At 37.3% G+C, this 16,016-nt stretch overlaps 2 protein-coding genes across 14 annotated transcripts in view; both read right to left on the reverse strand.

The window, feature by feature from the left end:
* Positions 1–16,016, reverse strand: part of LOC136611242 (protocadherin gamma-A4-like) — a 292,538-nt gene that overhangs the window by 117,299 nt on the left and 159,223 nt on the right. The window contains exon 1 of one of the 13 annotated variants that reach the window (XM_066590657.1): positions 10,692–12,559. The exons of the other annotated variants lie outside the window; for them this stretch is intronic. Coding sequence (XP_066446754.1) covers positions 10,692–12,161 — 1,470 coding nt within the window. The 5' untranslated portion in view covers positions 12,162–12,559. Of the gene's footprint in view, positions 1–10,691; positions 12,560–16,016 lie in introns of those variants that run through there. 13 annotated transcript variants of the gene reach the window in all.
* LOC136613140 (protocadherin gamma-B5-like) lies at positions 688–6,571 on the reverse strand. Its single transcript, XM_066593996.1, has 3 exons — positions 4,102–6,571; positions 3,310–3,394; positions 688–803 (listed from the first exon to the last, which is right to left on the reverse strand). The coding sequence occupies exons 1-3, from the start codon at positions 6,538–6,540 to the stop codon at positions 688–690; spliced, it is 2,640 nt and encodes an 879-aa protein (XP_066450093.1). The 5' UTR covers positions 6,541–6,571.

Consider the following 16,016-nt stretch of genomic DNA (forward strand, 5'->3'; position numbering starts at 1 on the left):
GCAGAATATTTCCTTATTGGTGAACAGCGGCGCTCTGAGGCGTATATGGGGAACTGCAAGAATGGTGATTCTGCTAGACACTACTATTTGAGTGCTTATAGAATATACTGTAACTATATCAACTAATGGAATATAGTTAAAGCTGGGATAAGTCTAAAATTACATTTACCATCTTTATTTGGAGGAACACATTAGAATGAATGGAATGTAAAAATCTACCAGGGCTGAATCTCAACTTTAGTTAAATGTTTTCATATTCAGTAAGATGATGTATCCACAAAACTAAATGCCATCATATTTTTTGGTTAAGTGGAGCAGGATTATGAAATCTAATGTCAAATCCTATTTTACATTTAATGTTAAATCAACTTGACTTCACTTCTCCTACATAAGTATTATCAGGATAATCCATGTCCTTATAAGCCTGAATAATGGTAGTAATGCGTAAATTTCTATAGACATTCATTGAGATGATAACTTTGCACTAAGAATCCTTACCCCATGGCCTGTCTACAATATGAAAGAGGAGCCATAAGCGCTAAACTTTTCAAAACCCCACTCTTCAGCTGTCTGCCAGTGAACAGTAGGGATAAAGAGGACGCTTACGTCTATGTTCTTAGTCAGATTCTTACAAATCTGTTTGTGTCAATAGCGGTCAACTAATGTTGTAGATGGCTTATACATGGTTCAAAAACATTCTACAGTACCAAAAAGAAGATGACCAGAGAACTGTATTCGTACTGCAGCTTTCAACAAGCACTGAAGTGTCCAAAATACTGAAACCTTGGACAAAGATAAAAACTCTACAAAAGAACAACACAAGTAGTAGTTTGTTGATCTGAGCCTGGGCTCAATAAACCTGACCATACATATTTGATTAGTGTCAGTCAAACTCACCAATTTAGGGGGATCAGCCAATTAACTAATGAGTATAGGGGCTCCCAACTTTTCTCTGATGGCAGATGTGGGGATAGATAATGATCAAGCATTACAACATGCCGGTCCTGTTTTATTTCAGGGAGATAAATAGCCACAATAGAAGCCTAGCACAAGCTTACTTCCATTTTCCTATTCAGAACACATGCATATTTGGCCAAGCTGAGTGTGCTTGTGTATGAAGGGATTCAGGAGAGATAGCAATGGGCTAAATAGACAATCATATGTTTTACCTAGAGGATTTGCTTTAGGAATCATTTCCTTTGGTGGATCCACTGAACCCCAATCCAAAACTGCTTTGAACACTGTATCTTAAGAAGCAGGTTGCTTTTACAACATGGTTGCAGTTTAGTGCATGTATTTATAAGTCATGGTCCAGAACTAGATGGGTAGTATAGCCCACGCAGCCCTGGATTTAGTATTCAAGAGAAAAAAAACACTACAGCGAGTCAACTCTAACAATTCAGGAAATTTAAGGATCAACTACTTTGGATGACTGTTTCTTAGAACAGTTTAAAACACTGTTCCTGTGGTGTACAAGTGACCAGGGTAAGGCTTAGGTTAGATGGTGGCATGTGAGAATTTCCCTCCCACACACTCAGCTCCTTTATCACAGTGAGAAACGCTAGGTAAAATACTGGGTAGAACTTCCAAGGGCTACTTAAAAAAAATACAGGATATTTAATATGTGTTTTAGGCCCATTTCACACAAGCATATTGTGGATTCAGAAATGTAGCTGTAATACACTCGTGTGTAAAACTGGCCATATGGAGTTGATTTGTTTCCAATTTGATCACTTTGACTACATTTTTAAAGACACCATTTAATGTATCATATAATGTATTGAAAAACTTAAAAAATGAATGATGGGATGGAAAAAAATAGCTCTAGGTGGTCATATTCTGAGGATCATAACTTTTTATATTTCCTTCAAATGAGCTTCATGGGAAGGTCAGCTGACCAGAAAACAGCAGCTGGCAACAAGGGGTTAAGGAACCTAACAGAGCATTTTACACCCGTAAATTGCCACCACTACTTTATTTAACTCACAAATTTCAACAGAATTTGGCAAACAGGGTAAACATCCAAAGATCTCTCAATGTAAACTGGCCTGACAGAGGCCAAAAAGTCACTCTTTTGGTGCCCTTTGGATGAGTGAGGTTTATGGATATGTTTTATGTGAGTGTTCTCAGTAAGAGAAACCAAGCAATCTTGTAGATATGATACTTTTTAATGGATGACAAAAAGACATGATGTTATAGCGAGCTTTTTTAGTGTACTCAGGGTACTTAGTAGGTTTAAACCAGTATTTCCCAAACTCCAGTCCTCAGGGACCCCCAACAGGTCATGTTTTCAGGATATCCTACAGTAAGAACACCTGTAGTAATGTCTGAGACACCAACAATAATTACATCATCTGCGCAATACTGAGGAAATTCTGAAAACATGACCTGCTGGCAGTCGCTGAGGACTGGAGTTCGGGAAACACTGGTTTAAAAGCTTGCTATAGCATCATGTCTTTTTGTTAGCAATTAAAAAGTATATCTAAAAGATTACATGGTTTCTCTCACTGAGAACAATCACATTTCGCTCTACTGGCTAACACGGTACCAAAATGCTTTCTTTTGGATATGCTTTCAGTATAGACAGGGAGCTTTCTGACCTCATACTCCAAATGCACTTGTTAAATGTATCCAAAGTAACTTTCTTTGAATTACATGTCCTACCCTCTACAAGTAACTAAAGTAGCCATTTAAGTTTTCTTTCTTTACACATGCCCACCTGCTGTCCATCTAAAATATTCTTATATGTTGACTGGCAGAACCGCATAATATTCAGATGCTGCAGAACCTCATAATACATTTTTCCACTGCATAATACACAAGTCCGCTGTTTCAGAATCTGTAAATACACACCTCCGCTGACACAGAACCTCATATACACAAGTCTACTGTTTCAGAACTTCTGCATATTTAGCTCAGCTGCTAAAACATGCAAGCACTGCTGCAGAAGCTGATAATACCACAGCCGCTGCAGAACCTCATAATTCCCAATGTAGCTGCAACAGAAACAGATTCCGCATTTAGAATCCGTCCGTATGAGACCCCCCTTAGGCTATATTTACACAGGTGAGTGTGATATTGGTTCGAGAAAATTTGACTGATATTGCACTTGTAAACCTGTGATTTGATATACAATTGCAATGCATTTTCTGAAAGAATGCATCGCAGTGCTGTATATGCGATTTTCATGCGCGTGAAAATTGCATGTTGTTTCACTAGTGAAAGTAGAAAATCACATTGCTGGAGTGAAGCACCCTGTGCAGCTGCACAGGTCAAATGTCTGAAAGGCTGGCCTTGTCAGTCACACACCTTCTACCAGAGATTTACTGTTTTCAGGTAAAACACCATTGTGTTTTCTTCCAGTTTCAACTTCATGTTGTAGTTTTATAATTCCCTACAATGAAACATGTTACAGGATGTGTTCACAGATTGCAAAAGCGCTGCGGATTTTCCACAATGGAAACTCCATGGAAACACTGCAGCGGGATCAATTACTTATTAAAGTGAATGGGATTCAATCAAATACTGTTCACATGTAGATAAAAAAAAGCTGCAGATTTTCTGCTGTAACTGTATTGTAACTCTAACCTGTGCATTTGCTACGTTTCCACAGTCAAAACTCCATAGTGGACACACAGCATCTCTGCAATGTGTGAACGCACCCACAAGTTTTTTTCTATCATGTACCTTTGAAGTCCTGCCCCCACCCCCCACCCCGCTTTCACCCCACTTGCCCCAGTGTTCCTGTCATTAGCTACTGGAAAGGAACTGTAATACTTGACTAAGAGATGTAACCTGATGCTGCTGGGCCCCAATGTAAGGTTTTTAACAGGACCACAAACTATAATGCTTCATTTATAGTACAAGTCTCTTCATATGAAAACAACCCAAATGGTCAAAATATAATTAGTTCTCAGTTAAATTATACCAATGAATGTTGGAAAAAGTAGCAATAAAATAAAAGCCACCCAAAACACCCATTAAATCAGTTCTTCAACATATGAATCAGCCATTGATGTGTGGATTGAACTAATAATTGGGGCACTAATATTTATATATGGACATATTTAATTTGCTAGAATAACATAAAACATACATTACCTGCAATATGAGATTTTCTGCAGGTGAAGAAGAGTTCTTTAAAGTTCCATTTGAAATCCCGGAGTCATCAGCATCTATTAGACTATCCACAGGAACATTGTGTTGAGGTTTAAGAAATGCAAATTCCTGCTCACTTGGGTCCAGAGTTACACAAACATCATATGAATATGGCAGAGGTAATGTTCCCGGGTTGAACTGTGAAATAAATCTGGGATCAACCGGTGGATATAGACTTGTACTCATGGATCCAAATGAAGTAGAAGACTTGGATTCTTTGCATTTGGAGACAACTGCAATAATCACAGTCAATATGAAAAGGAAGGAAATCAATGCCAAGGCTATTACCAAGTAGAATTGTAGGTTGGACTGAGGTTCTTCTTTGTTAGCCTGATTGGTCAGCTCAGGAAAGACCTGATGAAAATGACCAGCAATCACCATGTTTATAGAAACTGAAGCTGAGCGGGATGGAGTCCCATTGTCTTTTACTAGAACCACAATTCCATGCTTCATGACATCTCTTTCTTGAAATACACGTGATGTGCTGATCTCCCCTGTGTGCTGGTCAATGGTGAAGAGTGATGGATCTGAAGATTGTAAAAAATAAGACAACCAGGCATTGTGTCCAGAGTCAGCGTCCACTGCCACCACTTTAGATATTAAGGAGCCTTGTTCTGAGGTCCAAGGAACCATCTCAAAAGTTGCATCAACCTCCGCTGATGGGTACAGAATGACTGGAGAATTATCATTCTTGTCTACTATACAAATTCTCAGTGTTGTACTGCTGTTCAGAGATGGAGATCCATTGTCTCTGGCATTGATTTGGATATTAAATTCTTTCTGCTTCTCATAATCAAATGATCGTTGAGCATAGATGACCCCAGTTACTGGATTCATGGAGATATAGGAAGACAGGGAATCTTCCTCATTTCTTCCAGTCATTATGGCATAAGTTATTTTAGCATTGTCTTCACTGTCCATATCTCTTGCTTGAACACTAAATATTGAAGCTCCTGGTAAATTATTTTCAGTTACAAATGCAGAATATATCAATTTCTCAAACACTGGGGCATTGTCATTAACATCTGTTACATCAAGTCCAATAACTTTTGTAGAAGTCATCTGAGGAGACCCTTTATCAGATGCTTGTATTGTGATGTTATAGGATGATACTTGTTCTCTATCTAGATTACTTTTTGTAACAACTTTATGAAAATTACTTCCTGATGATATTAGTTCAAATGGTAAATCACCTTTTATTATACATTGAACCTCACCATTCTCTCCGGAGTCAGGATCATGAACTTGAATCAAAGCCACCATAGTTCCAGGGGCCGAATCCTCAGGTATAAGATCTGATGATGAAGTAATGGATATCTCAGGAGCATTGTCATTTTCATCTGTTATTTCTATTAATACTTTGGCTTTGGCTGCCAGGCCGCCTCCATCATCTGCTTGCAACAACATTTCATAAAATCTAAACATCTCATAATCTAATTGTCCTTTTGTTTTAATTTCTCCATTTCTAGGATTGATAGCAAAAGCTTGAAGAATATTTTTTGCTGTGGTTCTAATAGAGTAAGTGATTTTTGCATTGACACCTTCATCTTCATCACTTGCACTGACCTGCAGAATTGTTGAATTTACCGGTATATTTTCCCTAACACTTACTTTATATACATCCTGGGTAAATACTGGGGCATTATCATTGAAGTCAGTGACAATGACATTAATTAATGCAGTGCCTGTCTGTACAGGATTTCCACCATCAGAAGCTGTCAGAATGAGCTCATGCTTGTTCTGTGTCTCTCGGTCTAGAGGCTTCTCTAGTATAAGCTCTGGAAATACACTGCCATCAGTGCTGACCTTCTCTCCAAGAGCAAAATACTGGTTTGCACTGAGTTTATAGCTTATTAGAGAATTAATACCAACATCCAAATCTTCTGCATTATGCAAAACAAATCTTCTTCCTGGTGATGTGGATTCACTCATTTCAATTGTAATTGTGTCAATAATAAATGTAGGAGGATTGTCATTTATATCCTGAATATCAATCTTTATATTGAAGACATTAAGAGGATTTTCCACCACAGCATCAAATGTAAGGACACAATCAGCTGCAGCTTCACACAATGTCTCCCTGTCTATCCTATCAGCAATATATAGGTTTCCATTATCCAGATTTATACTAAAATATTTCTCTGAGATTTTAGACACAATTCGGAATTTCCTTCTGGAGAGATCCTTAACATCTAATTCAAGATCCTTTGCTAAATCACCAACAACAGAACCTTTTCTTAATTCTTCATTAATAGAATAGTGAATCTGACCAGAGACTGAATGACAGAGCCAGGAAAATAAGAAGGGGAATATTACTTGCCATCTGAGTCCTTGCATTGATTGTCCTTCCTGCAGTTGTAATCCAGCCATCCTTCTTCTCATCAGAAATATAATGGGGAAATTCCTTGTTATAATTATAATCCAGTAGAATTTGCAGCAAAATATAATCCCTCTTCTTCTGAGTCCTATACCCGGCACATCCTAGTGTGAAATGCTGTGTATTTCTTCTTGCAGTTGAACACTGTCTGCATCATGGAGGAGATTCTGGATCTGAAGAATATTTTCCTTATGGGTGAACAGCGGCGCTCGGAGGCGTATATGGGGAACTGCAGCATTACTATCTAAGGTTCATTCCTTATGGACACAGTTTAAGATTTTGTGAACAGTAATTTAATAGAATTCTATTTTTAAGGAAAGTCTTTTTGTTTTGTAGAAGTGTAATGCTATTAATCTGTATTCTGCATATAAAACTAAGACTAACAGTTGGATAGATGTTTTACTATGACATACACCTAAGGACTCACTTACCCAGGTGTATGCTGTCTGTGTGGTTCAGGTATATTTTTCTTGATCATAATACGTGGTGCTAATTGATTTTATTAGGCCACTCACGTGTTCATTTTTTCATGTGCATAAAAAAAGACAGCATGTCCCATTTAGTGCATATTGCGCTAAAAGTCCAGGCAGCTGAGTAGAAAATGAAAAGACCCCTTTATAGTCATTAAGGTCCATTTGGCACTGTTCTGTTCCATCCTAAGAGAGTGCCGAATGGAGCAGGAAAAGGATATCCCCGATGCAGATGTGAAACCTCCCTTACAAGACAACAAAGCATAGATGGTTCATGTGTTTGCATTTACTATACCTCCTGTATTACTGGTAAGAGCAGTGCAGATTTCTCTTTACTCCATCTCACAAAACAAACAGTTACACTATTTAGTATCAGGGCCCAATTTAGGAATTAAGTCGACTTATTGTGTCAAGTGGGCATTCGAAATTTGATCAAATTGTGTGCCTAGAACTTTATGTCTTCAAGTGTAGAAAAAATAGCAGCAATGCAAATTAAAATAATAAAAATATCCAAAGCTTGTATGCTGCAGGCCAGCAGCACACGATTATACATCACTTCTCATGGTTTATATGGGGCGCAGATCTAAATTCTGAATAGTGGACGCCATACGGCAGTGTCCTCATCCTTGGCACACACCAGTTTCCAAACTACCAACCATATAGGCGACAGATGCAGCTTTCAGCAAATCTCTCAAAGCTCTAGAATCATGGGCAGCTCATACTTAGAGTTCAACTTCTCCTGCAGCTTCCTGTCCTCTGACCTCTTCCCAGCAGTTAGTCAGAAAAGTTTATTTCTCTACCTACTGAAAATGTTGCAAGGTCCTCAAGACTGCCAACCACATCTGGCATGTATTTGTAGAAAAACATCAATAAATATATAAAACAACATTAGAGAGGATGTTTCACAGCTTTTGACATGTCTGTTTTAGAAAAAACTTGCAGTTCCCATGAATTAACAATTCTGGAGGATGTTTTCTTAGAACTCAATGTTGTGCCGTTGCTCTATTATTCTTACTAGAAAATTATGGATAACTTAATGACTGGGTGTTTCCATATGCCTTGTCTATTGGTTGTGTCCTTATGCAGTTCTGCACTGGCAGTACTGATTGAATGGTGACACACTATGTAAGACACCTCAGGTTTATAACATTCACTTGTCAAATCTCTTTTCAATTTCAGAGTAGAAAAACAGAATTAGAGAACAATGTACAGGTCTAAGAAAAGATGATGCAGATAAACATACAGAAATATGGTCCTCATTATCAAATCTGTGTAACAGAAAATCTGTTTTTGTTTTCTAAAGCAACCAATCACAGTGCAGAATTTCTAGAGCAGTTTAAGAAATGAAAGCCAGACTGCGATTGGTTGCTATGGACAACAAGGCCCGGTTTCTGTTAGACAGTTTTGATGCATGAGACCTGGAGGTGTTTTAATGGTGCACCATGTTGCATATTCCATTGAAAACATTGGTGTTTATATTTGAAAATATTATTGATAGCATAACAACCTTATCTAATATATATATATATATATATATATATATATATATATATATATATATATATATATCTTAACCTGGTGTGGTGTAATTTGTTATCATAACAACTCTGCCCTCCTGTGTATACATTATGCACCCCTACTAAAAATAAAAGTAAACCTTCCTTCAAAACTCCGAGCTTTTGTACATCTATTCTAAAGGTCGCTCCATCATATCAGTGTTTTTTTTTCTTCTTCTCCACTGCAATACTGGGCAACCTGATTAGGTGGCACAGTCAATGATCTGGCAGCGCTGGGATTATAAATATACATAGCTTCCCTCATCATATACTGAAGCAATCACTTTGTCTTTCTCCATACCAGATCCTCCTCAGGGTAGCTCCACCTCCTCCCATTTTCCACCACACCACAGACCACCCTGTACAAGAAAGTTCATTCGAATGTTGTTCACCGGAAAATAATTAAATTACATGTGATAAAAATAAAAGACTATGGAGGCTATTGAAAAATTATGCAGGTGTCTACAAAAGTACGCCAGTGGGGCAACATGCAAAGGAACCTCCACGCTGGTTTGCGCTGAGTATGCAGTGCATTCAAAATAGCTGAAGCCTTCACATTCTAACTATTATAAGTAATTCCACTAAAAAAGGTCCCTGAGCATGAATATTTATATATATATGTATATATATTTTGCAGTCGCCCTCCTGGGATTCTACTAGTCTAAATAATGATCTTGTGGTTATACTTCTTTTAGGAAAACCTCTAATAGAGAAACTGTCTTTCTGCCTATAGCAACCAATCACAGCTCAGCTTTGATTTTATATGTGGTTTTGAAAATTGAAAGCTGCACAACACAGTTTCTCTTTTAGACAGGTTTCATAAATCTGCCCCAATATTCCTGGTTACCAGTTAAGGGAGCGTACAAACTCTGGGGTGGACGATGACAGTGCAGCACAGTAAGGAATCTCCAGAATTACCCCATATTCAAGTAAATCCAAATTTGAGCTCCATAAGTCTGGCGTTCGTTATGTTTAGAGAAAGTAAAAATAATAAAGACAATAGAATAATAAAATACATAAATGCTAAAAATAGTAAAATACAACAATGTTTATATATTATCTACAAGACCAAATACATAAAAGGATGCCTTGTGCAATATAGTAACACTGTAAACATCTCCAGCCTTCTCTATCACAAGGCCCCATTTCCTGCTCTGTAGTAGGCTACTAACCTGATTACATTTAATATACTATACAAATGATCCATTTTAAAACATGTATTTTTTTCCTTTTTCAACATATTTTCATTACCTCAGCCATGCTAATTGGCTTCTTTTCAGCCCTTTTGTTACGCACTATGAGTTGCTGCACAAGCAAGAATAACTCTACTAGGGTATCATACCAATACCCTTTTTAATAGTTTTGTCATACTAGCATGTTCTCTTTAAGGCTTTCAAATGTTTAAAGTCCTTTTTTGATGACACAAGAAAATTTGTCAACCACCACTGCCATAGACCTGATGCTTTGAGATTAACTAAAAGCATCCAGATATGATTTCCAAGTACACTATAGTAATCTTTGTATAGTAATTAAAGAGCTCCTGCCCACTACCATGTTGCTGTTTACAATTATCTTCAGCCATTCTCATTGTAGCTTTGGCATGTAAGTACTGTAATTTGATATACTTTTTAAGTCACCTTGTAACTGCAATATAACGTCCAAAATATGGGTCACAAGGTGGTATAAGGCACTAAAGACATGTACAATTGCCATATGTGCGTCCACACATCATAAGTTATACAAGAGGTTTTGCAAGCTAGTAATGTATTATCATTACTTTATATTATTCTACCTCTACTATAGCTATATTATTAATACAATTATAGATCGCTAACAGTTTTAATGCATCAGATAATAGGATATAATCCACTATGGAGTACTGGTGTTAGAAACATATAAGGTTAATAAGATATCCAAAGATTTGAGCTGAACAAAGTACTGTACATAAATGTGAGAACATGGACAAGTTTCTGCATTAACTCATAAGTACAATTTAAAGTATGAAATATCTACTTCCACATAAAAATAGAAAAGTTTGTTCAAACGTCTATTGTTCAAATTAAATAATAGACTCCAAAAAGAAGTTTAAATATGATTTACCTATAGTTATAAATAGATTTAAATACATACCTGCGCTTCCAAAGGTAAACAGTTCTTTATATTTTCATTTCCAATCCCGGAGTCATCAGCATCTATTAGACTATCCACAGGAACATTGTGTTGAGGTTTAAGGAATGCAAATTCCTGCTCACTTGGGTCCAGAGTTACACAAACATCATAGGAATATGGGAAAGGTAGGGTTCCAGTGTTCAACTGTGAAATAAACCTGGGATCAACCGGCGGATATAGACTTGTATTCAGGGATCCAAATGGAGTAGAAGACTTTGATTCTTTGTATTTCGACACAACTGCAGTAATCACAGTCAACATGAAGAGGAAGGAAATCAATGCTAAGGCTATTACCAAGTAGAATTGTAGGTTGGACTGAGATTCTTCTTTTTTTGCCTGATTGGTCAGATCAGGAAGAACTTGATGAAAATGATCAGCAATCACCATGTTTATAGTGACTGAAGATGAGCGGGATGGAGTCCCATTGTCTTTTACTAGAACCACTATTCCTTGTTTTGTTACATCTCTTTCTTGAAATACACGTGATGTCCTGATCTCCCCAGTATGCTGGCCAATGGTGAAGAGTGATGGTTCTGCAGATTGTAAAAAGTAAGACAACCAGGCATTGTGTCCAGAGTCAGCATCCACTGCCACCACTTTAGATACTAAGGAGCCTTGTTCTGAGACCCAAGGAACCATCTCAAATGTTGTGTCAACATCTGTAGATGGATACAGAATGACTGGTGAATTATCATTCTGGTCTACTATACAAATTCTTAATGTTGTACTGCTGTTCAGAGATGGAGATCCGTTGTCTCTGGCAATAATTTGGATATTAAATTCTTTCTGCTTCTCATAATCAAATGACCGTTGAGCATAGATGACCCCAGTTACTGGATTAATTGAGATATAGGAAGACAGGGGATCTTCTTCATTTCTTTCAGTCATTATAGCATAAGTTATTTTAGCATTGTCTTCACTGTCCATATCTATTGCTTCAATTCTGAATATTGAAGCTCCTGGTGAATTATTTTCAGTGACAAATGCAGAATGTATCAACTTCTCAAACACCGGAGCATTGTCATTAACATCTGTTACATCAAGCCTAATAACTTTTGTAGAAGTCATTTGAGGAGACCCTTTGTCTGAGGCTTGTATTGTGATGTTATAGGATGATACTTGTTCTCTATCTAGATTACTTTTTGTAACAATTTTATGAAAGTTATTCCCTGATGATATTAGTTCAAATGGTAAATCGCCTTTTATTATACACTGAACCTCCCCATTTTCTCCTGAGTCAGGATCATGAACTTTAATCAGGGCCACCACAGTTCCAGGGGCCGAATCCTCAGGAATAAGATCTGATGATGAAGTAATGGATATCTCAGGAGCATTGTCATTTTCATCTGTTATTTCTATTAATACTTTGGCTTTGGCTGCGAGGCCGCCTCCATCATCAGCTTGCAACAAAATTTCATAAAATCTAGCCATCTCAAAATCTAATAGTCCTTTTGTTTTAATTTCTCCATTTCCCGGATTGATGGCAAAAGTTAGAAGAATGTTCTTTGCTGTTGTTCTAATGGAGTAAGTGATCTGTGAATTGACACCTTCATCTTCATCACTTGCACTGACCTGCAGAATTGTTGAATTCGCCGGTATATTTTCCCTAACACTTACTTTATATACATCCTGGGTAAATACTGGGACATTATCATTGATATCATTGATAATGATATTAATTAAGGCAGTGCCTGTCTGTACAGGATTTCCCCCATCAGAAGCTGTTAGAATGAGCTCATGCTTGTTCTGTGTCTCTCGGTCTAGAGGCTTCTCTAGTATAAGCTCTGGAAATACACTGCCATCAGTGCTGACCTTCTCTCCAAGAGCAAAATACTGGTTTGCACCGAGTCTGTAGCTAATCAGAGAATTAATGCCAATATCCAGATCTTCTGCATTATGCAAGAGAAATCTTCTTCCTGGTGATGTGGATTCACTCATTTCAATTCTAATTGTGTCAATAATAAATGCAGGAGGATTGTCATTTATATCCTGAATATCAATCTTTATATTGAAGACATTTAGTGGATTTTCCACCAAAGCATCAAATGTAAGGACACAATCAGCTGCAGCTCTACACAATGTCTCCCTGTCTATCCTATCAGCAATATATAGGTTTCCATTATCCAGATTTATAGTGAAATATTTCTCAGAGACTCCAGACACAATACGTAATTTCCTTCTGGAGAGATCCTTAACATCTAATTCCAAATCCTTTGCTAAATCACCAACAATAGAACCTTTTCTTAATTCTTCATTAATAGAATAGTGAATCTGACCAGAGACTGAATGACACAGCCAGGATAATAAGAAGGGGAATATTACTTGCCATCTGAGTCCTTGCATTGATTGTCCTTCCTGCAGTTGTAATCCAGCCATCCTTCTTCACATCAGAAATATAATGGTGAAATTCCTTGTTATAACTATAATCCAGTAGAATTTGCAGTAAAAAATAATTCCTCCTCTTTCTGAGTCCTATGTCCGGCACATCCTAGTGTGAAATGCTGTGTATTTCTTCTTGCAGTTGAACGCTGTCTGCATCATGGAGGAGATTCTGGATTTGCAGAATATTTTCCTTATTGGTAAACAGCGGCGCTCTGAGGCGTATATGGGGAACTGCAGCATTACTATCTAAGGTTCATTCCTTATGGACACAATTTAAAAATTTTGGGAACAGTAATTTAATAGAAGTTTATATTTGAGTAAAGTCTTTTTGTTTTGTAGAAGTGTAATGCTATTAATCTGTATTCTGCATATAAAATTAAGACTAACAGTTGGATAGATGTTTTACTATGACATACACCTAAGGACTCACTCACACAGGTGTAGGTTGTCCGTGTGGTTGGAGTATATTTTTCACAAGCCTAATACGTGGTGCAAAAATCCAAATGATTCTTTTTATGTCACTCATATGTGCATTCTTTCATGCGTGTAATATGTGCATAAAAAAGACAGGATGTTCCATTTGCTACATATTATTCTAAAAGCTTGGCAGCTGAATGGAAAGTAAACAGACCCCATTATAGTCATTAAGTTCTATGTGGCGCTGTTTAGTCCCATCCTAGGAGAGTGCCGAATGGAGCAGGAAAGCGGAATCCCCAATCCAGATGTGAAACCTCCCTTACAAGACAACAAAGCATAGATGGTTCATCTGTTATGCATTTACTATTCCTCCTGTATTACTGGTAAGAGCAGTGCAGATTTCTCTTTACTTCATCTCACAAAACAAACAGCTACACTATTCAGCGTAGGGCCCCAATGTAGGAATGAAGTCAACTTATTGCGGCAAGTAGACATACAAAATTTGATCAAATTATGTGCCTAGAACCTTATGTCTTCAAGTGTAGAAAAAATAGCAGCAATGCAAATTAAAATAATAAAAATATCCGATGCTTGTATGCTGCAGGCCAGCAGCACACAATTATACACCACTTCTCATGGTTTATATGGGCTGCAGGTCTAAATTCTGAATAGTGGACGGCACACAACAGCTTCCTCCTCCTTGGCAAACACCAGTTTCCGAATCTCCAACCATGGAGGCTACGACTGCAGCTTTCAGCAAATCTCTCAAAGCTCTAGAATCATGGGCAGCTCATACTCTAGAGTTCAACTTCTGCAGCTTCCTGTCCTCTGACCTGTTCCCAGCAGTTAGTCAGAAAAGTTTATTTTTCAACCTACTGAAAATGTTGGAAGGTCCTCAAGACTGCCAACCACATCCATTTACTGGTGGAGGAACATCAGTAAACAAGTAGAACAACATTAAAGAGGATGTTTCACGGCTTTTGACATGTCTGTTTTAGAAGAAAGTTGCAGTTCCCATAAATTAACAATTCTGGAGGATGTTTTCTTAGAACTCAGAATGTAAGACACCTCAGGTTTATAATATTCACTTGTCAAAATTCTTTTCAATTTCTTAGTAGAAAAACAGAATTAGAGAACAATATAGAGGCCTAAGAGTAGATGATGCAGGAAAACATACAGAAATATGGTCCTCACTATCAAATCTGTCTAACAGAAAATCTGTTTTTGCTATAAACAACAAGGCCCGGTTTCTGTTAGACAGTTTTGATCGATTAGACCTGGAGGTGTTTTAATGGTGCACCATGCTGCATATTTCATTGAAAACATTGTTGAATATATTTGAAAATATTATTGATAGTATAACAACCTTATCTAATATATATATACATCTTAAGCTGTTGTGGTATAACTTGTTATCATAACAACTCTGCCCTCGTGTATATACCTTACGCACCCCTACATTGGCTTTCCTCAAAAGAAAATAAAAATAAATCTTCAAAACTCCTAGCTTATGTACATCTATCCTCAAGGTCGTGCTATCATATCAGTGTTTTTTTTTCTCCTCCACTGCAATACTGGCCACCATGATTAGGTAGCACAGTCATGGATCTGGCAGCCCCGGGATTATAAATCTACATAGCTTCCCTCACCATATACTAAAGGAATGATTTTGTTTTTCTCCATACCAGATCCTCCTCAGGGTAGCTCCAGCTCATCCCATTTCCCATCACCCCACCAACCACACTGTACAAGAAAGTTCATTGGAATGTTGTTTAGAACAGAAAATATTTAAATTAGATGTGATAAGAATAAAAGAAAATACTGTCGAGGCTTTTGAAAAATTCTGCCAGTATCTACAAAAGTAGGCCAGTGGGGCAACATGCAAAGGGACCTCCACGCTGGTTTGCGCTGAGTATGCAGTGCATTCAAAATAGCTGAAGCCTTCACATTCTAACTATTATATATATATATATATGTGTGTATTTTTGAGTGTACAAACTTCGGGGAGGACAATGACAATACTGCACAGTAAGGAATCTCCAGAATGACCCCATATTTGAGTAAATCCAAATTTGAGCTCCATAAGTCTGGCCTTCGTAATGTTTAACGAAAGTAAAAATAATAAAGACAATAGAATAATAAAGCACATAAATGCTAAAAATAATTTAACATACAACAATGTTTATATATTATATACAACTCCAAATACATAAAGGGATGCCTTGTGCAATATAGTAACACTGTAAACATCTCCAGCCTACTCTATCACAAGGCCCCATTTCCTGCTCTGTAGTACACTACTAAGCTGATTACATTTAATATACTATACAAATGATCCATTTTAAAACATGTACAGTTTTTCCTTTTCCAACATATGCTTATTACCTCAGTCCTACTAATTGGCTTCATTTCAGCCCTTTTGTTATGCACTTTGAGTTGCTGCACAAGCAAGAATAACTCTACTAGGGTATCATACCAATGCCCTCT

This window comes from Eleutherodactylus coqui, chromosome 2 (genome assembly GCF_035609145.1).
Source record: "Eleutherodactylus coqui strain aEleCoq1 chromosome 2, aEleCoq1.hap1, whole genome shotgun sequence".
NCBI lineage: Eukaryota > Metazoa > Chordata > Amphibia > Anura > Eleutherodactylidae > Eleutherodactylus > Eleutherodactylus coqui.